Source organism: Convolutriloba macropyga, chromosome 4 (assembly GCF_964194025.1).
Source record: "Convolutriloba macropyga chromosome 4, txConMacr16.3, whole genome shotgun sequence".
Classification (NCBI taxonomy): domain Eukaryota; kingdom Metazoa; phylum Xenacoelomorpha; order Acoela; family Convolutidae; genus Convolutriloba; species Convolutriloba macropyga.
Window position 1 is genome coordinate 51,461,239 of NC_134471.1, and position 26,319 is coordinate 51,487,557.

Below are 26,319 nucleotides of genomic sequence, written 5' to 3' on the forward strand. Positions count from 1 at the left end.
TGCTTCGAAAGTAGCAACAACCCCTGAGGCACTTATATGTTATATGTTTTTGCCATGTAAATGTTGACCCTATTCACTTACCAGATCAATCAATCATTAATTAGTAAATCTTATGTTATAGATTCCAATTTAAATTTAACTTGCATTTACCGAATGAATTGAATAATGTGCGAGCTGTGTACTTAGAACCATTGGAAACCGATGCAAGGATCTCTTTTTGACAATGAATTGATTCTTAATCACTTTTGGTCTTTTTATGTTGGTTTGGCTAGATATTGAAATTGACAAAATTTCTGAACTACTTTGCTAAAATTTGTGAACTGTTTGCTGATCTATCAAATTAGAAGACAGCAACAATACTACAATTCATATAAAATGGATGAAGCTTTATCATATAAAATGGATGAAGCTTTATCATTACGAGATTTAACATAGTTCATCACTAAGATTTTTTTTTCGTTTCAATGAATTAAATTTACAGTCCTTTTTCAACACCTATTAACTTATAGCTTCCACGAGATTGTTATCGAATCGGAATCAAAGTGAAAAAACAATGAATCCGCCGTAATTTATCAGCACCAGGCTGTGAAGATTGGATGCCGCTGAGATTCATGAGCAGCCGCAACATTTGGTCCAACGACCCGAACATCAAAAACGATGCGAGCGGCAACGAATCTTCATTTTGTTGTTTTGGACCAAAGCTATAAAACAACTACGGCCAGTAAAACTCCTAAGAGACACTGGAACACAGTTGATTTAAAGGTCAGTAGTCAACTGAAAAAGTTGGAGAAAGATGGAGTTAATCATAAGATGACAAAAATCTGGTACCGTTCGAAGCAGCAAAACATCTATTAATAAGGTCTACATTAACACCTGCAAAATATCTCTACTTTCTTGCGCAAAATATATGAACTAGATTCAGTGGAGTCAATTAAAAAGCATTGAATTAGATTGAATAACAAGTTGTCATTCCAATATCGAATCCAACGGCAAAAACAAAGATTTTTCGAATAGCTTATCAGTTTTGGGATGTGATTGAAATCATTCAATTTGCCAAATTCTACAAAGCGAACATTGAATCTATCTCGCATTAGAGTATTACGACAGAAAGTTGCATTCAAAAAATAATATCTCTGGTACACATAAATCCAGAAGAGTTTTTCAGAAGAGTTTTCCTATTGCAAAAATATATCAGAGGCGCTTAAACAGTTGAAAACTGCAACATAATCAGGTTGAGGTTCAGACCGAAATGGCCTCTGATCAGACCGAACCAGGTTAATTTATCCTCTGACTAGTCTTTTGTGCGCTCGAATGTCACTGCTGATCAGACCGATCCGTGCACTGGAATCCGTTTCTGATTGGAGTGAAGTTCGCTCGAAATCGGTTCTGGTCGAACTCAAGTGCGCTCAAAATTAAATGCGATCAGACTAAATTGCGCTCAAAATCGCCTCTGACCAGAAACTGTTTTTGAACATGAACAAAGCTCTCAATATTGCTATAATATATTCACTTCATGAAAATTTTTGTTTTCAATCATATATTCGACTAACAAAAATGCAGTTCTATAAGTATTGCTGATGAAAAGAAAACCCAAATACCGAAAAAAATTGGGTTCGCCATTTATTAATTCACTATTTAAACTGAATAGGTGAACTAAGACAGCTCTACATGAAAATTTCATGATCTACAATAATTCCATATCTTTTCATGAGGGGACCGGTAGCTGCTATCAGTTGGACCCATTGGTCTAATCAACCCATTTGACTCTCAATGGCATTAACCCGTTTGACTCTCAATGGCGTTCTGATCAGACTGCTGCTGTATTGTTGACTCTTAGCGGTTTGTTTACTCTTATCTGTGAGTTAAAAAGAGAAAAACTTGAAAAAAGAATTCGCTCGACTTGTGAACTGGTCAGACTAGTGTGCGCTTGAAACTGCCTCTGGTCAGACCATCCCATTCCGAAATGACCTCTGATCAGACAAGTTCCAGTCAAAAGTGCGCTCGAAGCTTTTTCCAGACCATGTAATTCGAGCGCACCGAGAACATGTGTGCGCTAGAAGATGGTCTCATCAGGGCTCAATTCAGTCTGGCCACCTCGACTTTGGAATAAATGTTTTACGATGGCAAGATGTATTAAGTTTTGTTTCACTGAGAAAAGTCAAATTGTGAGATGTGCCATATTTGCATTTATAAATAATATATATTATTTGGGCATACCTCAACTTAAGAAAACAAAATAATTATTCAAACATGCGGTACAATATTTTGCTAAAAGTGTTGAATTGCAGCAGTGTATGATCCATTGCTGAGTTGAAACTGAATTTGGACGTGCCCCGTACGAATATGGAGTTACTACATAAGTTGAGGTGCGGAACCCCAGCCAGCTTTGATCAGCTCGACTTGGGTCCCGCTCAACAGCGCACCGCGCGACCCAGTGACAGCGTCTAACCGCAGAGTCTACGGTCAGGTCTGGAAAGTATGATCAGGGTCTCATCTGTGTCTCTACGGTCTGATATCAGAGCTGGCTTGAGTCGCGCACCTCCCAACCTTGGCGAGCATGATTCATTTTGCCTAAAACGTCCTGACACAAGTTTGTTTCAGTCTGAGGGCACAAATTCCTCCAAACATGACGATGATAACAGAGATGACTCGACTGATGCAGGCTCGATAATTTTATCTTCTCTACTTTCGAGTTTGAACATGTCAAACGTTAATAAGGACAAGTTTGAGTTCAAAGTGAAGATCTTCAAAAGTTTTATGTGCATGGAGAAGATGAACACATCAGAAGGCAAGGGAGATTTTTGTTTTACAGAAACTGATGATTTTCTGTACAACCAATTGCTACAAGAATATTTGGTCATGAAATACCTCATAATAGACATATTAAAACTTTTAAACTTTGTTTAAGACCATATAGGAACAGCATCAGATGGATTATTATATTTGATACATGATAAAGATCTCCTTATGATTGATCACTTGAAATTTCTGATCAGGTAAGTGTTAAACGGTTACGCTTGTTTTTTCACATGTTTCCTTTTTTTAAAAAAAATTTGTTCAACAAATTTTGGGTCTATTTTGTTTTGGATCCCGAATGCCGTTTATGGCCACTAGTTACATGTTACATGCTGTCATATGACATAATACCACGTTAAAAAGCCCGTGCAATTGGGTGTAAGTAGTATAGTAATTTGCCTAGTGCTTGTGGGGGGGGGGGGGGGGGGTTGGGGGGTTCGAACCCCCCCTACAAGAAATTTTACCTCTGGAAAAGTGATTTTCTCTAAGTCAAATCAAGTTTTTTGGCTAACTTTTGCCAGCCTGGGTGCATTCTCACCCAAGCTGGCAAAACTTAACCAAAAAAACTTGATTTGACTTAGAGAAAATCACTTTTTCAGAGGTAAAATTTCTTGTAGGGGTGGTGTTCGAACCCACCACCCTACAATCACTGGGCAAATTACGGCTGTTCCAATATTCACTAGAGAATAACTGGATAGATCCTAAACTCATAGAATATCATAATATGATTTTTTTAAAAACTCGAAAAACCCTATATGAGACTCCTGATGCCTACAACTTGGAAAAAATTTCAAAAATTTCAAATTTTTTTTCGAAAGTTTTTCAAAGTCCTAAAATTGTCTGAAATGGATTTTACGCTATGAAAGAGCACTCAAAAATGATTTTTTGTTGATTTCACTTTTTTCACCTATGCACTATGGGGGTCATAACATTGAAAATTTTGAATTTTTTTCGAAAATTTTTCCAAGTAAAATTCGATCCTAAAATTGTTTGAAATGGATTTTGCGCTGTGAAAGAGCACTCAAAAAACAATTTTATGTTGACTTTTATTTTCTTTGAAATAGTCTACATAAAAATAGAAGTCAAAAACTATCTAAAGAAAACAATTTTGTTAAATTGATTTTTTTTCTTATATGAAAAAGCAACGAACTTAAGTTCATTATTTCATTTTATCATTTGCAAATCAGCATGAAAACCATTGCAACGGTAGATTTGAAAATATTCATGAAATTTATGATCAAATAAAACTAGACTATCCGGAAAACAGTGAGCGGTTTGTATATTTTTTGGCAGCATGTCTTCATTTGGACCCAGACATTAACCTTGAAATTGTTCTCAAGTTGAGACCATATGGTGGTCTTATAGGTATAGACAACGCTTCACTAGACAAATACCTTAAGTCATATAAATTCCTTCAATTACATGCAATACTTAATGACGCCTCGGGTTTTATTGCAGAGCACAGTCAGAAAGGTCCTGGTTATTCATACGTTTTACCGTGTCCAATCACAAACGCCTACATTGGTCACATGACTGGATTAATGTTTTGCCTCTTGGTGAAAACATTTAAACGAAACCTATTTAGTTTGCTGGAATGTTAAAGCCAGAAGTTTTTGTCTTAGATTTTGAAGGTTTTCGTCATAAGAAATCGGGTTTTATAATTAAGGAGTTATCGATTTGCTCAAACAACTACACAGACACAATCTTGTTCCTTCCACCAGTTTCTTACAACTCACTATCCGCTAGTGAGAGAAAATCTCATCAGTGGGTTAGTAGGTTCTTACACGGTTTTTTGTGGAATAGTGGCAATTATCCTTACTGGTTTATATCTCAAATTTTTATTGCAATTAAACTTCGATTTCCTTCAGGAAAGTTTTATGCTAAAGAGAAAGAGAAAACTGAATCACTGCAAACACTTTTACAGAAAGAAGTGATAGATTTGGATACATTTTCATGCCCTAAAGTTGAGGAAATTGTTACCCCAATTAAACATTTTACTTGTGCTCTACACTCTCTTTACTTGCCTGAGAAACAAAAGAAAAGACATTTAGCTAAAAGAAAAGCACAGTTGTATTTCTATTGGCTAAAATTGCCCGCCAATGAGCCGTCGAGTGGAGAATGTAGCTCCTTCAGTTCTTCAAGTGAATTTATCTCCAAGTTTGACAGTATGCAGTTGCATAACGAATGATAATCAAATAAATCTATCTTTGGTCCGAGAAGATAGAGTAGAATCACGTAGGCAATCCATTCTGAGGAAACAACAGATTATTTGCAATTTATCGGAGATTGAGACACTGAAGAAATATCTTTCACTGCTTGAATACTTTCAAATGTACCATGTCTTTACAAGAGAAAATGTAAAGACTGAAACTAACCCCTTTACCTATGCACAAGTCGCCAACCCCAGTTCAAGTGAGCCTGGACGACGAAAGTCTCGCTGATAAAATCAAGCAGGTAGTCAGCAAAGGGAACGTGGAGTCAATTGTCTACTACGCAAAGGATTATGGCATGCAATCGAACTACAAAGTAACTTTTAAGAAGGAAGACAAAGACTCTAGATATACTACATATGAATTTTTTTATGGTTGAGAGAGTTACTAACAAAATAATGAGCTAACACAAAAAAAAACTGGTGTTTTAATTCATTTTTGATCAAAACATCTTTTCAAATGAGTGATAAGGAAGACCAGATAGATTCTCCTGCTGGAATAGGTTTGAATGATTTAGTTTTCAATGAAGAAAATCAAGAGAGACGCTCTTGGAATTTTTGTAACTCTAGACTACCACAATCAGAAGTAGTGTATTTTACTCAAATTGTAATAATACTGTTTCTTATTGGTGTGTCGTTGATCAAAATTGTGTTTTTTCATCTTGATTGTGAAGAGTCAACATTTTGATTGTCATTGCTGTCATGCACAGTTGGTTACACGCTTCCTAATCCGAAGCAATGAACAAGATAATTTCAACAAGCGATAGATTATTCATGGCTGTTTGTGGGCCGTCATGCTGTGGTAAAACTGAGCTCATATTTCAAATGTTACTGAGAAACACTTTTTACCCAAAATTTAAATCTATTTACTACTTCTATCAACATGAGCAACCAAAGTTCAGCTCTATAGAGCGTAACTTGAACATTTTTTTCCACAAAGTTTTCTGGATTTGATTTCATTTCACAGCTGGAAAACTGTCTGCTTGTTTTTGACGATTCTTGCGAGGAAATTTTTAATGACAAAGAGTTTTCTAAACTCGCAACTGCTGGACGTCATAGAAATATTAGCATCATTTACGTTAAGCATAACTTATTCCAACAGAGTAAATGGTCAAGAACATTTGATATCAATACAACCCACATCATTTTGTTCAAATCATCTAGAGGCATAAAGCAGATCACCTATATTGGCAAGCAGTTAAACAACACAAGTTTTTTGAAAGAAAGCTACGAGTAAGCAACAAAATTAACTTTCGGTCACTTACTCATCGACTTGGATCCAAAAACTTCAGACTCCTTGCGTTATTGTTCAAATATTGTACAACCAGGTCCAACAATTTTTTATCTACCTTCCTCCAAAGCGGTTATAACTAATTTAACAGATGAGAGAGAAAGAGTTATGTATGCTAAAGCAAATGCTTGAGCTGTCTGATAGTAATTTCAGAAAGTTCCTCAAAGAAGCACCAAATAGTTTTATAAATTTTCTGTGCGAGTGGTTGCTCAATGTAATCAATGGCAATGTTCCAGTCAACAAACAGTTACTAAAAAATCAAGAGGACTCATTTCAGCAGTTATTATCAAAGGAAACAAGTCTGAATTAAAAGCGATTTATTTTGACGAAAAAATCACAACTTATCCAGGCAATAGCATTCTCGTGCTATCTTTACTTAAAAGTCAAACAATGCATGCAGAAGAATTTGTTTTGATTCCCAAGAGGATGTTCATATCTAATAACCCAACCAAGGAGGAAATTTTTGATAATCCAATATATCAACAAAAAGCCACTCAGTTATCGCTCCTACAAAGATCTAATCCAAATTTTGAGCAGAGCAGTGGACAAAAAGATGCTGACACAAGCACTGATAGACGTATCACGAGAACAAGGAGTATCGGTGATGGAACAAGTGATCCAGATGATGTAAACTCAGAATCATTTGTTAGTGATGACAGTGAAATCGAACCTGTAGTGAAAAAACGGAAATACTCAGCCTTTGACTCAAAAATGCTAGAACTAAGACTAATGGATGAAAATAAAACAAAAAGAGCTGCAATAATCCTGAAAAAAATTTTTGATTCCGATACTGTTTCTATTAGTGAAGAGAATAATGTTCTCCATATTGAAGATGAACCTCAAGGAGTGAAGGTGACAAATTTTTTGTACAATTTACAACAACCTACCAAAAAATTGACGTGCAAAAGTATTCTAAAATATTGAGTGAACTTGATATAGCAGCCCACTTGGTTTACAATACTCATACAAAAAAAGTTCTCGATGAGTTTTACAGCGAAGAAGAGGAAGAGCAACCGACTCGAAAACAAAAGAAACAGCAACAAAAACAACCAAGAGGAAGATCTGAGACAAAAGAAAAAAAGTGCAGAGCCAAAAGTTGATGAGAGCAAAAAGAAGACAGACGAAGACACGAGTAGAAAAGACTGGGCTTTCTATAGATGATGTGAAGAAACTTGATAACCTCTATTTAAGAGGACCTGCGTCATTTGGAAACGCAAAACGACTGCAAAAATTGAGTAATTTATCAATGAAAAAAAAATGTATCTGGAAACGAAACCATCCCTCACCAAATATCGTTCACGTCGCCTCAGATATCCAAGGCTTAAAGTAATTGTTAACGACCTAAGTGAGATCTGGTCCGTAGATCTAGCATTTGTTGATAAACTTGCAAAGTACAACAGTGGTGTGAAACATTTTCTTGTTGCAGTTGACTGTCTGTCAAGATATCTCAGAGTTGAACCACTAAAAACAAAATATGCTACAGAAACTGCAGAGGCTTTCAAAAAAATGATCAAATATAAGCAACCTAAATTTTTGGGTCGATGATGGCACAGAATTCCTCGGTGCTTTCAAAGCCCTCTGCAATAAACGCGGAATTCATTTATACAGTACGTTCAGTGAGAAAAAGTTTGCTTTTGCTGAAAGAAATATACGTTCCCTCAAAAATATAATAAACAGATACTTAGAAGAAAAGTGGACCTATTCATATCTAGATAAACTGGTTTCATTTGTTAAAACTATCAATTCTAGAGTTAATCGAACAATCAATCTTGCTCCAAACAAAGTCACGAAAAAAGACGTTCCGAGACTGGTATCGTTGATTGCGAAAACATCATATTCTCAAAAACCAAAATTTTTTGCCGGTGATCTTGTATGAATACTGAAAAAAGAGGAGACGTTTGGAAAGGGTTACAAACAGTCATTTACAGACGAGGTTTTTGAAATTTCGTCTATCCCAACATTGAACCCTCCAACGTATTCTCTTATCGATACCGATAAGGAAATTATTCAGGGTAAATTCTATCAACGCAAACTCCAATTAGTTCGAGAGTCGCCTGTGCAAAATGGCAAGTAAACGTTTTGAAGATGAATTTAAGGTACATGTAATCTCCTCCACTTCGATGGAGATCTTCGATCAAAACACATTGGCTTCATTCAGGAGTTTTTTCAATGATGAAATACAACTGTCGGGAGACTGGAGAGTAGCTTTGAGTGAAATTATTTTTCCAACAAAAATAGAGCACATCACAAACGGAGTCCTAATTTCTTACAGTTTAAGTGGTTTAGAAGATCACCAACGGAATAGCTCTGGAGCCAATGTCATATGAAGTCCATACAACGGTGAGCGATTAGCTTTCAAGCCAAGAACTTTTGATACTGTGCCACAGTTGTTAGCTACCATTAAAAGAACTGTTGGTTTACCAAATTTTTCTTTCAGAGAAAATAAAAGTTCTGGTAAATTTGAAATTGTCTTTGGAAAATATGAGGGAATTACGTTTCCAAGCGATAAAATTCCTAGCATTATTGGTTTCAAGGTTGTCCCTGATGGACGAGGAACACACATTGTTAACAAAATGGACACAACTGCAAATAAACTGATGAAAAAAGATGATACTAAGGCTTTTATGGGCGACTTTCCAGCTGTGCGCCGGGAAACATTTGATATTCATTTATACGAACATTATTGAGTATCAATACGTGGGCGATGCAAAAGCACCTTTATTACGATTCATTGACTCAAAACAACAATTGAAAAACGGTAGCGTCTGCGAGCTTGAACCAACACACCGAATAGTTTTTTTTCGAATTTGGAGTACAAAAAAACTTCTTTCAAATAGGATTCAGTCAATTTCTATAGAACTACGCACCAAAAGAGGTCAATTAGTCCCCTTTTCAGGGACTGGTAAAGTTATTCTGACGATACAGTTCAAACAATTTGGTGAGTAAAAGCAATGGATTCATCATACTACAACAATCAAGCATCTGCCTTGCCTTATTTTTCGGGACACTATAGGCAAAGAGGTAGCGGTTTTGGAGCTTTAGCAAGTGGTATAGGAAGAATCGCTCTACCTATTCCAAGAAAATTTATTTTACCAGCAGCAAACCGTGTTGGAAAACAACTTCTCTTACAGAGCGTACTAGAGTTAATGAACGTTGTCGGTAAAAAAATCTCCAAAGCAAGCGCTGAAAAACACGATATCAAATACAGTCAAAAAGCAAACAGGAGGCTCATTGGCACTGCGAATGAGACAAAGGCGAATTAATCGTAGGCGATCTAAACGTTCAGGTTCAAAAGCGAGAAAAGGTAGCAAAAAAGTAAGGTGATCATTTCAAAATACAAACAGCCAAAGAGAAGTCGGTCGGATTTCTTTGCCAAAGTTAAAGATGATCGGTAATATGTTACCAACAGAGGCAACACATAGTTCCTTGGATTTATTCGAAAAACCAGCGCTTCTTGTAACTTTTGATGGGAGCTTTTGTCAAAAAGAAGGGCCAGTTTACAGTCCTAACGGACCCATGCTTGAGTTTGAGGTTGCTGGAGACAGAAATAATTTTTTTAAACTGCAAAAAATTTTCCTGGAAATCAAATGCAAGATAGTTCAGGCTTCTGAAGCTGATTTAAAATATGATGCTGGAGCTGCAGCAGATGTAACCAAAACAGACGCTCCTTACTTTTTTAATAATGTTTTACATTCACTCTTTTCTGACTGTACAGTATCTGCCAACGGACCGAAAATTTCAAATGCAAATGGAAATTATGCTCACAAAAGTTTCATTGAAACCGAATTTTCTCACAACAAAGACGCAAAGGCTACTTGGTTGGCTTGCCAAGGTTATTTGTACGAGGATAATCCTTGAGTGATAGCAACAGCTGAAGTTAGCAGACGAAAAGCTTTGATTAGACAATCTGCTGAATGTACTTTTTATGGAAAAGTGGCAGTAGATTTTTTTACATGTGATCGACATCTTTTGAGTGGAGTCGCATTGCAAATTTCCTTTCGAAGATCAATAGCTGATTTGGTTGTAATATCTGACGATGCTGGAAAATAATACAAAGTGAAAATTATAGAAGCTAATTTGTATGTGAGAAAAATGACATTGAACGACGACGTCGTTTCGGCCACTGAAAAACTTTACTAACAAGCCCAGCGTCCTTTCCTTACTTGGAAACTATAACAAAAACATTTCTGGCTTCTACTGGTTTGCAAAGTTGGAAACAGGAAAATGTTTTTAGCAGGGAGCCTATTCGACGTCTTGCCATTTGTGTTAACACAAATGAAGCTTTCTTAGGAAGCAAACAACTCAATCCTTTTCACTTTTGTAAATTTAATCTGGAGCAGATATGTATTTATCGAAAAGGACTCCCCGGTGCAGACAGCCCCATAAATACAGCTGGCGTACAACGCTTGTACTTCAACAAAATGTCAGATTTAGCCTATATTGAGAGCGGACATGGAATAAGTTTGTCTGAATACCCTAACCATTTTATTATGGTGTTTGATCTCACCAGCGTTTTGATCTCTGCTCAGGGCGTCACATGATTTTATTCACCCTGAACTTACCAATTGTTCAATGTCAATTGAACTTATGTTTTCAGCCGTGTTGCCCAGTAATATTGAAATTTTCATAGTTGGTGAAAAAGCGAGCACAATTTTTATCGACTCTGCACGAAGAGTTCCGAAAAATCCTATTCTTACAAATTGATGGATGAAGATGAAATAAATAACCTAGTTCAAGGATGTAAACGTTTGAAGTACAAATTTCATGGTGTGTCTGCAGCTGACAATTTTCCGCTGCACTTATCTCAGAACAGTTTCATTATTGTGAATGTATCAACTTCTCAATCAATTGGAACACATTGGATACTTATTTGTCGAAGGAACGGAGATTATATTTTTGCGGATCCCTTGGGACAAAATCTAAGTTCATATAAACATTTGCACAATAGACTTGTTTCCTCTGCTGGTAATATACAAACTGTATATGAATTGCTAAGAAACCAGCCATTACAAAAACCAAACTCAATATTGTGTGGCTTATTTTGTATTTATATTGCTCATTATCTTTTTGGTGGAAAAGAAATTGTAAAATTGAGTGATGTTGAAATGATGCGTTTTGCGCTTCATATGATGCTCTAATTCTACTAACATGATTTGATTAAATATATTTTTTTTTCAAAATTTTTTTTTCTTCAAAAACTAAGCGTACACACAAAGCATCATTGTCAATATCTAGCTTTCCGTAGCCACTCACAAAAATATCCATTATTTGGCAAAAAGCACCAGAATGAGGACCATACAAAATGTTTTCAAATCTCTTTAGAGTTTCAGTTGATATCCGGTCAGTTTGTAATTGCTGATTCAATGTTCTTTCAGCAATATCCAGAGATTTGTAACCAACAAATCCATTTTGGTGGTGGTTTCTGCTCAGGGCATTGATCAAATTTGGTAAGCGCTTCTGAATGCCGGTTGATTCTCCTTTTGTCAACGGTGCTGAACCATTGTATTCCACAGCTAGTTTGAATTTTTCGAATATCTCTCCAGTTGTCTCCACTGTGGCTCCATTTTGAAAAAAAAATTGAAAATTGTCTACAAACAAGGAACTGTATAAAGCTTATTTCTTTTCAATATTTCTGTAGAAACGTCAGACACATCAAACAACACATGATAATGGTTAGAGGGTAAAAATTCACAATAATTGTTTTCAAAAAGCATGCATACAGCGTAATTCGTGGCAAACATTGAGGATGGTTTCTCTTCTGAAACGAAAAACCTGAAATTCTTTTGAAATTGTTTAAAGTAGGCAGGTGAGCGCTCATACATAGCTTCCACCATTTTCTTTACAATTTACTCTTGATCAGATAATTCGTGTTCGTCGTCCTTTTGCTTTAACTTTGGTGGTTTTGCCGGGGTTGGTTTAGTTGTTGAATCAATGTCATTTGAGTTTTTAGCAGCCGCTCGAATTTTTGGAGTTTTCTTTGACAACTTTTCAAACTCTTCGAAAGTCAGGGTTATTCTTTGTTGAAGTTCATAGTCATGTTCACCCGTTTTGAATAATTTTAGAAAGATATAAGTTCCTGTTCTTTCATATGTTTTGAGCGTGAATCGAATCAAGCGTTTTTCTTTCTTAGAAACGTCAAAATGAGCGTCTCCAAACTCGGCGTCTTTTTCAGCTGTAAATGGCATTCTGATTTTGTTGAAATTTGAAATTTGTTCAACTGTTCTTGTTCAGCAAATAGTGTATAATGTCTCACCTGGTGAAAGTAAAACTCAACAATTTTTACATAGTGCTAAAAATAGAACTGTTCGATTGATAAGAGTTTTGTAAAGGGCGAATTTTAAGCAGAATAATTGCTTCATGGTACTGATTAGCGTTTTAGAACCACATGTGCTCTTTCACAAACATTGTACGTAGAGCAGACCGCTTAAGGTCATAAAACAGGTTCAGACGGATTACATGTATGTTCATTTCACCATTCAGCGCTAATGTTTAATGAAAGACACTTGTAACCTTAGGTTTTGAACAGTAATCCATGGAGCAAAACTCTTATTTAATAGCTCTAACTAAAATAATTTCACGCGTTTACTTTATTATCAGTCATAAAACCTATGCCGAGACCACCACGACTAAGACAAATAAAACTTCTGTAGTTTCATGTTTTTCCAGTTTAGCTACTAAGTTAATCACATGAGTACAAACTTCCAACTCTTTAAGTTGTGAACCGAATTCTGGTAACCCACTCATTCACTTTTTTACTTGCGATTGAATAACAGCAAACCATCTGCTCCCTTTATTTCTTGAATTCTTCGATTTGTTCGTTTCAATTTCTGATTTTCCCAAAAATACAAACTTCACCAAAACTGAAATATCTAGGAATGTCTTATTACATCTGTGTGAAAGCGAAGGCACCTGGGAACCGACAATTGCGTATCAAACTTTTTACGAAAATTTTATTGTCCTCATACAACAGAAGAAATTCAATGAGAAGGATGTTTGGAATACCCAACAACATTGCATGATTCCAAAAATCTTTCTAAACTTTCTATCTCAACTTCCTGATAAACCGTCATGAGATTCGATCGAAGGATCGTACATCACGTCAGGTGGTATTATTCCTCCCCTCAAAACTGGAGGATCCTCTTGTGGCTTACGATATAGTTAATTTACCTTCTCCGGTCACGAAAATTTTGCACAAATACGACTGTGATACAGTTCCATTCTTTGAGAACCAACTAGGTGTTACCCAAGCTTGCGATGATCTTGCTAACTTATGGGGGCTACCTCGATCACCTGAGTCGCCCTCAGCACCAACACCAGCAGTTACTCAAGCGATTGATCCGAGTCCAGCTGTATCCCCAGCAACCAGCCCATCTCTCTTTGAAAACATGAAAAGTTGCATTAGCAGCTCTCAAGAAAATTTCAGTGGTCTCTGGAGCAACCTGTCAGGTACTAACTTTAAAACTCCAATAAAAACTCAACACAACCAAGAAAATCAGGATACAGCCAGCACTATTGAAATTACACCGGTGAACACAGAGAACCCGGAGACCATCAATGCTCCAAAGAAAAGAAAATCATCGACCCGTGTGAGAGAGTTGTTTGAAGACTCAGACTAACAAAAAACTTTCTTAAAACTGGAACAATTTCAGTTATCTCCTACTCTTTGGCAAAAACATTAGAAAGTTATGTACAACATTGTATGCACTACTGGATTTTGTGGGTCAAAAAAAATTTGATTTTTATACAAAGTGAAAAGCAATAATTCCACATGAGAGCGGGAAATTGTTTTTAATATTGGAAGTATTTCATAAAGAATTTGTCAATATATTGAAACTAAAAGGTTCAGTAGTTTCCAAATCTAATGTGTGTTGTGTTGAAGTTTCCCAAAAACTGATTTACTTGTTCTCAGATAAATTTAAATTTCCTGTTTTTGGTTTTATAACAACAGAGTTATAACCGAATTTGGCTGAACGCAAGAAATCCTTAAATCTTCAAAACAGAAAATTTAAACGTACAGGTTATGGAATAAAGTAGAATTGTTTATAACTAGAGTCAATCGGCTCACTGTGAGCGAGGTTCAAACAAACCTTTTTTAATATAAAAAATTTTGAGGAAAGAAGAATGAACAAAAAAATTTTCATTATTTTGGAAAAAAAATATCAAAAACCACAGAAAATATGTAAGTTATTCCATTTTTTGAAAACTAAATAATCCTCGCTCAAAGCCTTCTATTAAAACACTTTGATTTCAATCAAATGACTCACTCTAGACCAACTAATATTATAATAATTTTTGGGGAAATTTTAGTATTTTCGAACATTTTTTGTACAAAAAGTCAATTTTTTTTGCATATTTATGATAAAGTCTCAAAAACTTGATTAAGGATTTTGGAAATTTTCTCTGAGCGCTCATGACATTGTGTTTGAAGTCGATTGGAGGCAATTACATGTTCCTAAGAAAAAATTTTTTCATAACAGACCATCAGTTGATTGTAGATTTTTTTATGAAAAAATCAATTTTTTTGGCAAATTTTTGGTAAAATCTCAAAAAATTGATTAACGATTTTGGAAATTTTCTCTGAGCGCTCATGACATTGTGTTGGAAGTCGATTGGAAGCAAATATTTGTTCCTATGAAAAAATTTTTTCATAACAGACCATCAGCTGATTGTAGATTTTTTATGAAAAAATCAATTTTTTTGGGCAAATTTTTGGTAAAATCTCAAAAAATTGATTAACGATTATGAAAATTTTCTCTGAGCGCTCATGACATTGTGTTGGAAGTTGATTGGAAGCAATTACTTGTTCCTAAGAAAAAATTTTTTCATAACAGATCATCAGCTGAAAATTGTTTTAACTTTTTTCGTTGTATACAATTCATTGAAGACAATTCAACTTATTTGGAAACTTTGTTGACCATTTCGGTTCCCCCTAATAAGACACTTTTAATATTTTGTTCCTGATCACACCTTCTTTAATACTTGCGCAAATTTTGACAATTTTGTCAAGTAGCGCAGAGTTTTTTTCAATATTTGGGATATAAAACATTATCAAATCTGGGAAATAAACAAATTGTTCATTGGCAAGTGGGCGTTGGAGAGGTCAGGCACAATTTCAATTGCATACTTGATCAAAAGGAGTGTTCAAAATGTTTGGGAATTATACATAGGTTGAATATTCAATAAAACATGCAGAAATTCAACTTTGGTTAAATGCTTAGGGAAACTAAACTATAAAATTGATCAAGTTTAACATGTTTTGCGCCAACCCATACTTATAACTGAACCAGATAAGATATATAAGAATCTGATTTCAATGTTTGATACCAAAATGCAACAAACGAAATTCACTGGTACAATTTTGAGCTAATGTTTTAGTAATTTCACTATTATTGACCTTTCAACGGAAGATAATGTTTGACATTTGATCTGTTTAGGCGTTACTGGGAGCAGCGTGTAGATTTGTATTTCTCTAACTTTCACTTTGCTCCGTTCACTGTCTCTAAACGTGTGTGCGAACACTTTCTCAAAATACTTATAAATTTCTTGCAAAATAAAACTCAAACTACGAGTCTTGAATACGTTGGATCTTTGACAATTCCTATTGCTTCTGAAACAACCTTTCTCTAAACATTCTCTTATCAAATTCAAACCAACTTTTATAAAACAATTTTCAATCATTATTTCAACTTTTACAAAGCAGTTTCTTGTTTAATTACCATTTCTTACAACCTTGATCAATTAGCTTTAAAAAACAACATAATCCCAAAATACAATCAATTCTGTCAGAATGCCTCTGCAATGCACAAACTGCCCGGCTCAGTTGTTTGATAGACGAGCACTGAACAAGCATTTGCAAAGGAAGCATGACATTCATCCAAACGTGCCCACGTTCAGCTGTTTCAGTTGTTCAGAACAAGTGAAAAATTTGCCCTCCCTACGCAAACATTCACAGGTTTCCCATCACCAACCTATTCTGAAAGTGTGTTATGCATGTCGTATGAGCTTTCAGTCGAAGTTTGACTTTGCCCGTCACATAAACAACGAACACGGTCTTCCAGTCTTTGAAATGGATTCAGTTGAATCGAGTCCCGCAACGCCAGTTGTCAGCTCAATCAAGGGGGGCATCAACTACCATGAACTTCATCCTACCAGTAACGATCAAGACATCATGGAATATTTGTTCAGAAAACGAAACGAGATGGAAGAAATCATCAGAAAAAACACCAATCAGTACCCTCAAAAAATGCAATTGATGGTTGAGATGACCCTTCAAAAACCTGGAGAAGAAGAACCAGAAAAAGTCAGCGTCTACTTCAACACGAATACAACAACGGTATACTACACAGGTATAACTGATACCGTTTTTGAGGAACTAGTGGACAACATAGTTTCGAAGCTGGTTTCTTTTTCAAGCTATGGAAGCGGATGGCAGCTGCTGACAATTGAAAAAATCACGATCAGACTGGTGCGTTATATTCCAGTGAGGAGGAGCAGCTTCATACCATTTCTGGATAACCATCCATTGAGGAGAGACTCCAATCTTCTGATCATGCACAACGCAAATGATGACAAGTGCTTTCTGTACTGTTTCACTGCTGGGTATCATCTTGTCTACTTGAAAGAGAAGTTGGAACCGCCTAGACCCTGCTTCAGACCCAGGACAAGTATTTTGACATATAACAGCGAGAACCCTTCAGTAAAGCAACCGATTGGTGAATTTGATATGCCGATGAGCCTGTTGGACATTCCAATGTTTGACGATCTAATAAAAAGTTCAGGTCAACGTTTTCAGGTAACCCCACTTCTTTGCAATAGTTATCCAAAAATTCACACAAAAAACTTTCTTAAAAAAAGAACCAGCCAATGAAATTAATTGATGTAAAAAAAAACCGTGTTCACTAACTAAAGCTCTTCAAAAAAAATTGTTTTTAGGTATGAGTCAAAACAACTGCTGCCTTTGAGACTCTCCACTGGAAAAAATTATCCGTTCCTTCTTGACTTACTTCTACTCAGCAATAGAGAAACCTACCATTATGTTTTGATAGTAAACTTGCACAAACTCATCTCAAAAATTAGTGGAAAAGAATATCGTGAAAGAAGTTATCTGTGTCGAAACTGTTTCCATATTTGTTCTTCCATTGAATACTTCAACACACAAAAATGTCTCGAACAAGATTCGCTACAAATAACTATGCCTAGTTTAAAGAAAAACAAAGTGACATTCAAAAATTTTGCTGCCAGGTGGTTTTCACCCTTTGTGATTTACTTGGACCTTGAATCATTGATAGTTCCAGTAGCAACAGTGAAAAATCATCCAAATGTCTCCAGTACTCATGCTTTAGAGAAACATCTACCGTGCAGTTATTGCTGAATGGTCATAGAGCGAGGAAACCCTGAACCCATACACTTTGACATCTATACAGGTCCTGACAGCATGGAGAGATTTTTGTCCAAGATCGAGAAGCTAGCAAAACTCTCCTATCATCAGAAGAGGAAATATCCCATCTTCATTGGAACAGCACCTTCGAAAACATTTCATACATGTTGTTGGATTTGCGATGTTCCCTTTGAAACTGATGATGAAAAAGTTCTGGATCATTGCCACTTTCGGGGACAATTTCTGGGTTATGCTCACAATGAGTGTAACTTGAAGCGCAGAACACTTGATTATACGCCAGTTATTTCTCATAATATGATGAACTATGATCTTCATCACATTGTTAAAACACTGCACTCCGCAACAGCAAATGTAAAGATTGAAGTGATACCCACGAACGATGAAAAGTTCATTGCTTTGAACTATGGTGTATACATTGAGACTAGAAGGCGAAAACGAGACGAGGTTGCTATCTATGAGTACTTACGATTCATTGACAGTTTCCAATTCATGCCCAGCAGCCTGAGTAAATTAGTACAGACTCTGCCACATGACAAATTCACAACCTTGGATAACTTTTATCGTGGATATAGTCAATAACAACGTGAACTGCTAAAACACAAAGGAAACTTTCCCTACTCTTATGTAGATAGTTTTGACCAACTAAACGACCTCGAACTTCCTGGTATACGACACTGAAAAAACAGCCTGAAAGATAACAGCATCGACATAACGTATGCGGAACTTGATCAGCTGAAAAAAGTTTTCAGAGAATTCAATTGTGAGAACCTAAAGCAATTTCTAGAGCTGTACCTCACTGGAGACGTTCTGCAACTGGCTTGTTGGTTTGAAGAGTTGAGGTCTGTGTGCTATAAAACATACTCGCTTGACTGCGCGCAATTTTACACCGCCTCAAATCTCTCAGGCAGCGCATGTCTAAAAGTTTGCCAACCACAACTTGAGCTTTTGACTGACCGCGAGCTGCTTGATATGACTGAAAGAATGATCCGTGGTGGGGTAGCATCAGTATTCAGCTCAAGGCTAGAAAGGGCTAACAGTCCTTCACTGCCCAACTATCATGAGTCAAAAGAACTGGCATCGATCATTTATATCGATGCAAATAATCTTTAAGGCGGGGTTATGTCCAATTATCCACTACCTGAGAAAGCGTTCGAGTTGGTAAAGGAAATAACTCTTGAGGAAATTCTCCAAACGGACGATAATGGAGAGATTGGGTTTGTTGTTGAAGTGGACCTGGAATATCCGGATGCGATTCATGAGAAGCATTCGGATATCCCAATCAATTCTGACGAACAACCAATTGAACCGTTGGAGCTCAGTGAGTACCAGACCCAAATGAAAAACGCACTGAAGGTTTCAGCAACAAAAACAAATAAACTCAGACAAACATTTCATTCTAAGTCTCATTACGTTACCCATTTCAGAAACCTGAAATTCTTTGTTGAACAAGGAATTATAGTAACAAAGATTCATAAAGCTATCAAGTTCCAACAATCAAAGTGGTTATCAAGTTATGTTGAATTAAATACCCAAAGGCGACAAGAAGCAACATCAAAACTTGTCCAGGATTTCTTCAAGCTAATGACGAATTCGACATTTGGTAAACTTTGTGAAAGTTTAAGGAATCGAGTTACTGTAACTTTTGTCCGCACTGAAGACGAACTTTTAAAAGATACATCTGAAGTTGTCATTAGCACTATAAAATTTATTGACGAAAATTTGTCGCTCATTACCAAAAAGAAACAGAACATAATGTGGAACAAGCCTACCATAGTGGGCGCATGTATTTTGGAACTGTCCAAAATTTTCATGATGGACTTCCATTATAATGTGATGAAAAAAGAAACATCATGCCATCTCTTATACTCTGACACGGACAGTTTTATCTACAAAGTACAAACGGGTAACTTTTACGATGATCTATCAAAAAACCCAAACCTAATTGCACACTTTGATCTGTCTATTCTCCCAAAAAACCACCCCCTATACGATCAGTCTAATGAAAAAGTGGTGCTAAAGTTTAAGGATGAATTAGCTGGAGCACCAATTGAAGAGTTCTGCGCACTCAAGCCCAAACTTTATTCTTTAATTGCTGGCGGTTTCGAAAAAATGTCTGCTAAGGGCACCAAGAAATTTGCCCAGTCAAAACTCCACCATGAGCTGTTCAAAAAAACCCTCGAAACCGGTGAACTTGTCAGACTCGAAAACGTAAAGATTGCTTCGACAAAACATCAACTAGAAACTGTATGCGTGAACAAAATTGCCTCGAGTGCGTACGACGATAAGAGATACATAAATGCTGACCGGAAAACAACATTGCCTTTTGGACATTTCTCTCTTCGAGATGAGGACATTTCAAAGAAAATATGTGATGAGCCCGATTGGGGAATCGAATCAGATGAGGATATTAACGTCTTCAATTTACCTGAGGGTGGGGAAGCGTCTGGATGGGGAACCCCTGATCCCGGTTTCAACCAGCGCACTTATTCAAATGAGGAACTTGAAGACGTTGTTGACTTAACTAACCTCTCTGAAATGAGCGATGAGTCTAACCATGAGACTCCCAATAACGCCTTTATTTTGACAGAAGCTGAAGAAAGCGAGAGAGCTGACACCAGTCCCTCTTCCAGCGACGAATACACGCCTTTGTCAGTAATCAAACAGAGAAAAAAGAAAATCAAAAGAAGAGAGGAGAGCAAAAAAAATTTACCCAGCACTAGTCGACCACAAATAATTGAGGAGAAAGAAGTTCAAAGTAATAGAGACTCCCCAGTTATTTCTACTAAACGCCAACGTATTGTTATTTATGATTCTGACTCAGTTTAAATAATACTGCTGCTTTGTATAGTTTAATTAGTACATTTTTAAAAGAAAGGAAAGTTAAAAATTTGCAAAGTAAAGTGTTAAGAAACTGTTTTCTTCAATTCAAAAGTTTAGAAGAAAACGTACTTTAGAATCTCTCTCCCGTTTTCCTCCTGAAGAGGCTTCTCACCTTGTCACCCAAGCACTTGTTTTTTAAATGGTGCTCTTCCAATTCAAGTTTTTAATAAAAGACCTCCTTACAAAAGGACAAGTTTGATCGGGAACTTTACCAGCTGCAAGAGAACGATAGTCGTATAAAGGGTGGGGCTGGAGGTATGAATTGTGTTTTAAATGGGCTTTCATTTCTAGGAGGAAAAAAACAGATTTGCAACATAAAGTACAAAATTTTAGGTATATATCAGGGTGATGATGGGAAAAATGGGCGTTTTTTTCTTGATTTTTGTCAAAATAAATGTCACAAATTTTGCAAATATGCATTTCACTGAAACATTGAGCAAATTGTATAGATTGAGCTCTTAGCGCCTTAAGTAGAAACTTTAAAATGGAGATTGAATATTTTTAATTTCCAAACTTCAAGTTTCAAACACTCATTTCTTTACTGTAGGCGAATAGGAATAGTTCCAGACATTCCATAACAAAATATTCCATACCACCCTGACTTAGACAAGTTAATTCGGTCCCTAAATAGCCCACTTGAAGTCTTTCATTTACCGACAGAATTTGTCTTTAATCGTAATTTGAACATTTTCCCTCACTACCGCAATATAATTTCAAAGCCCATAAAAACATTCAGATTTGATTTTGTCTAACCATTAATTTAAATTTCCACAAAGTTAATTCCCTTTGATTCCGTTCCTCGTAAATTCCACACCGTAAACAAATCTTTGACAAGTCCAAACATTTCCCTGCTCTCGAAACTAAATAAAATCCGAATTTAAAGTTTTACCCTCAATCGCGCCAAAAGCATGAATTCAAAACCACCATAACCCCATTCCCAAGTTTCAATTTACATGAACCATCAAAATGAAATGGAAATAGCTGAAAAGTATAGTAATTTGCCTTATACTCTGAAAAAATTACAAAGATTTCACTTTTTCAGAGGTAAAATTTCTTGTAGGGGGGGGGGGGTCCGAACCCCCCCCCCCCCCCTACAAGCACTAGGCAAATTACTATACTACTGGTGTATGTGTATGTGGATGCAGGGTTGATAAAATTTTATCTCCACCATGTGTCAAACTCTGGTCGAGACAGGAATCTTGCAAGATCTGCAAGGCGATGTGAATCTTGCAAGATCTTTCAAGACGATGTGAATCTTGCATGATCTGCAAGACGATGTGAATCATGCAAGATCTTGCAAGACGAAGTTGATCTTTCAAGATCTTGCGAGATTAACATACAGCTACACGACAATTACCACTATTACTGCAACACGCTAAAAATATTGCGCACCTAAGGTAAATAATGTATTACATTTTGCGCTTTGCACATAAATATAATGAACTTGTCCAAACTGAGGCCTGGGTTACAGAATTACCTCGCTTAGATTCAAGACGGAAAATGTAAGTTTTTCCCCTGAGCGGCTCTAAAATTAATTAAAACATCTTGATCTGCTTGCTGTTTGCAATTTACAGTTACAAAGTTGCAAAGTTCCGCCAAGTCAAAGAAAGAGGAAGCAGATTGATTAGGGAAATGAACAATATACATCTACAAAATCACAAAATGCAGCAATTTTTAAAAGGGGGAAAGCAGACAACGGGTGACTTCAACGAGTTACAACGAAAAATTTAATGAAAAGATTTTTTGAAATGAAGAAAATAAACTTTCTCATATTTCAATGCCTATAGGAAAATTAGAATTCACATTAGTATAAACGTATTTTTGTGGTGCGCCCACTATCCGTCAAAATCAAAATAATAATTTTCTCCACCTATATTGAACAGAATAATTTTAATTTTGTATCTCAACACTGCAGACAACGGCACCTTGATTATATTCCAAAAAACAAAAACTGCCAAAATAACAATCCGATTTCTTTTCTGAGAGGACAAATTGAATCACAAGTTATATGTCCCTTGTGAAGTTATAAACTTTGAAGTTATTCCCTTCTGAAATTAAAATTTTCAGGATTTAGATATGTATCTTTGCCTTTGATTTGTTTCATTATCAGATTATTCAATACAGAAAAAAAAACATATCGTATGATCTGATCTAAACACAGTCCAATTTGATACTGCCTGAATCTAGAATTGAAAGCAATTTGGCTCGCCTTGATTACTTAAAACGTAAGGAGGATTTCACTCTCCATATTGAGCAAGCTTGCTTAGAAATGAGATTTCTATGGTGTCTGTTCTAGTTGCCCATATCGAGGTTTTGGCTTCAAAACTTGTAATAAATGCGTTGACAGCCTACAAAGGAAATGATCTCATCAGGAAGAATATCTAACGCAAAATAGTCTTACGCAAAATTGTTCCAAATTTCAACGCTTTTTTTGAAACAAAATTTCAGCACTTGCCAACAAAATAAACGGATAGCCTTTTATAATTTGGTGGCAATAAAATTTTGGAAAAGTATTTTTTTCAGCCTCTGTGAGGTTATTTCTTACGCGATAGTTTCCGTTCTTCTGGTCCGCAATTTCCATTCTTTCAGCGTATTTTTTACACAGTTTCAGCACACTGAGATCATTTAAAACAAAATTTCCCATTTACACCCACGAACACCTTTATCCGGGTGTTATTGATTGTCGCTAATAGTAGTAATTGTTCAGATATCATGTTATTATATATACCGCGCTACAAAATTTCTAGCTAAATGACGCGGGACTTGTTTTGCGAAATCCCGGTTGCGAATTTTTCTACAAAGAATCAGCACCTGATGTCGGATGACAGGGCCTCGGCTAATCAAAGAAACCCTCACTGTTGTACGCCTCTTAACAATTTTCCGTAGGCTGGACAGGTTCGACATTTGTTACATCAGATTTAACTTTTAACTTTTTTAGATTTATTTTTTTAAAAAATGACGATTTTGGCTATTTTGAGGTTAACACGGCTGAAAACGCATTAATGACCTCCTATGTCCCCAGGCTGCTAATTTATTGCATCGGGTAGCTTTGGGGCGATTTAAAGGTACTTCGATTAAGTGGTTAAACAACAACTTCAAAATTGGGGCAAGTTGCAAAAATTTTCTCTCTAATTTTATTGAAAAGTAATTTTTGAATTGGTTATCAACTTGCAAGTGCTACCCAAGTGCGGGCCAAGACTTGCAAGATTTGTAAGACTTGCCCAGTATTCAAAAACGAAATAAGACTTGCATTTAGACATGCCTAGTACTGATATAGACTTGGAGTTAGGTACCGGATATTACTGAGGGCATTACCAGCAAAAAAGAGTTAATTCAATTTAATTACGTAGAAAAACTTATTTGGAACACAGAAAAATTTTCATGCAAGAGAAGAGTACAGATTTTGTCAAAATTACCGAGGAAGAATTTGACATGACACCCACCGTGAGAATTTTGGAGACGAGATGACATTACTTGAAAAACAAATGTTTTCAGTGACTACTAATTGCAACAAAATGAGAATACGCAGATTAACGTTAACGTATATATCTTGGCTCTTTGGGAGTTTGTCATATAAGTTAGGTGTCGAGTAATAACAAACTCGCCTAATGAGGCTTATTGCAACACTATTCCAAAGGAAAGCAGTGACAAAAGATTGGTTAGACAAAACAGCTATTTTCACAAGTAAAAGGATGTCTAAAACTAAAGCTTATTTGCAAGCCACACTACTTTGAGAAAGAAGTTAGAACTCGAAGGAAAATTCGAACAATGATTTGCTACAGGGATTGCGAGAGCTCTTATTTCTTAAGTATGACGAGAGTCATTTTTGAGCACAAGACAGTGTTCGTAAACAAAGACATGTCTGATTAGAATTGGATTTTATGTGCACGAGAATCTGTGTGACTAGATCAAATTTTACGCAATTTAGTTTGATCACTGCTTGATCCAAACGCACTTAGAGAGCACGGAAAGTTTTGAGCGAAATGGCGTCACTCAATTTGGGTCATCTGCCCCATCTGTCCAATCAGAAGCTATTGCAGCCTGTCTGATTCACTCTCGGACCCCAACATGGGAAAACTTTTGCCGTGCTCTTTTTGCTCGAATGAGTTTTCTTAATGTATCAGGCCGACTTTTCGTTTAGTTTTTTTTGGCCAGGTAGGTTATGATCCTGCATAATTGACATGTCCCACCTTTAAATTGTAATATAGAACCACCTGCTTCTTATTAGGTTATACAACAAATTACTAGTACAAAAACAAGGACATGGTATTGAAAACAAAATGTTATTCACGGGGAGAATATTCACAAGTGTCTTTTACAACGGTTCTAGATTTGCCAATTTTTAGGAGCTGACGGTGTTTGCAGCTGTCTAAAGACCACCAAATTCTCAGCCAGCATACAGTATCCAGCTACATATGACAGTTGTTGCATATCATTCGTGGGAAACTTGCTGGAAAAAGATTGCATGCAGTTTGATTTTCTGACTATAATGGAGCGGTGCATAGAAACTGTAATTGAGTTCGGTCAATGTCTTTCATTCGCAATATCGATAAATAGACCTCATTTTAACCTTGTTTTAATTGCATTGTTTAGTAATAAGATTCTTTTTAGTTTTTATTATTAAAATTTAATAAATATTGGCGATAATCGGACAAAATTTTTGACCTATCAACCCCTAAAACTGAGTTTCCCGTTGTTTGGTTAAGCTATTTTGTTTTGTCAGCTTTTTTGACCTACATATCTTTTGCAGAAAAGGAAGCAAAAAGGCATCATCTTTGAGATGATTCGTTCTTCTTAATATCAATTTTGAAAACTAATTCGCTTTTTAGGTATTTTAAATATTATAAGGGGGCTTTTGTTACGAAGTAAATAAAACAACGAATTTTAGCCAATCAGATTCGAGTATTTCTAAACTTTAAAATAAGAATTAAATACGTTCTAATATACGTAGAAAGTTCCGAAAAAGTTCATTTAACCTAATTTTAAGTAAATATAACCACTATATGTATCGATTAAGCTGGTTTTCGGCTTAATATTTTTAGGTTTTCTAGATAATTGCCAATTGAATACGAACTGATTTTGACGTCAATGTCATCAGACAAAAAAACCTGTTAAATGAACAACAAAAAATCTTGCCGTCTAAGTTCCACTTGTTGCTTTGTACGTCTTAATGCTTACACGTTGTTGCTATGCTTTGTACGTATTCTTATAGTCGAAAAAGATTTGAATTGAGCCCGAACTTCTGTTTTATCAGAGTTAACAATGGTACCGCGACCCTTATCATCTGTTCACCACAACTTGGTTCATAGTTAATTCTGATTAAGTAGTCTACTTATATACCTATAATAGCACATTACCTCTAGATATTCGCCATTGTTTCAATCCCATTGATCAATAAGTGGATCAGTTAGGTTCGCTTGCTGATCAAAGTCAGTTTCCTTTTCCTATTAGCTTTCCTTGTTATGACATGACAAAAATATGATGCTTGTTGGTGCTCATAGCAGCTGTTTCTCGGGGTTTTAATCAGAATGCAGGACCAGAAAACAGCGAAACCTCCCAAATAGCTACCGAAAAGTGACCTTCAGTAGAAGCTGACAAGTTTAATCTTAGAAAATAAGCAAAACATTGACCTGGAATACGTTTTACGGCAAAATGACGGGGTTCGTCGATGACGGGTTTTATGCAAGGATACGTATGCCCTCGTCACGACTCACCCAGAAAACTTGATGAAAATGATTCGAGGAC

General features: G+C 36.1%; 1 protein-coding gene across 1 annotated transcript; it reads left to right on the forward strand.

The window, feature by feature from the left end:
* Nucleotides 1-539: 539 nt before the first annotated feature.
* Nucleotides 540-25,215, forward strand: LOC142338492 (uncharacterized). The gene is made up of 3 exons (XM_075388271.1): nucleotides 540-762; nucleotides 2,602-2,788; nucleotides 24,921-25,215. The coding sequence occupies exons 1-3, from the start codon at nucleotides 658-660 to the stop codon at nucleotides 25,196-25,198; spliced, it is 570 nt and encodes a 189-aa protein (XP_075244386.1). The 5' UTR covers nucleotides 540-657; the 3' UTR covers nucleotides 25,199-25,215.
* Nucleotides 25,216-26,319: the final 1,104 nt, after the last annotated feature.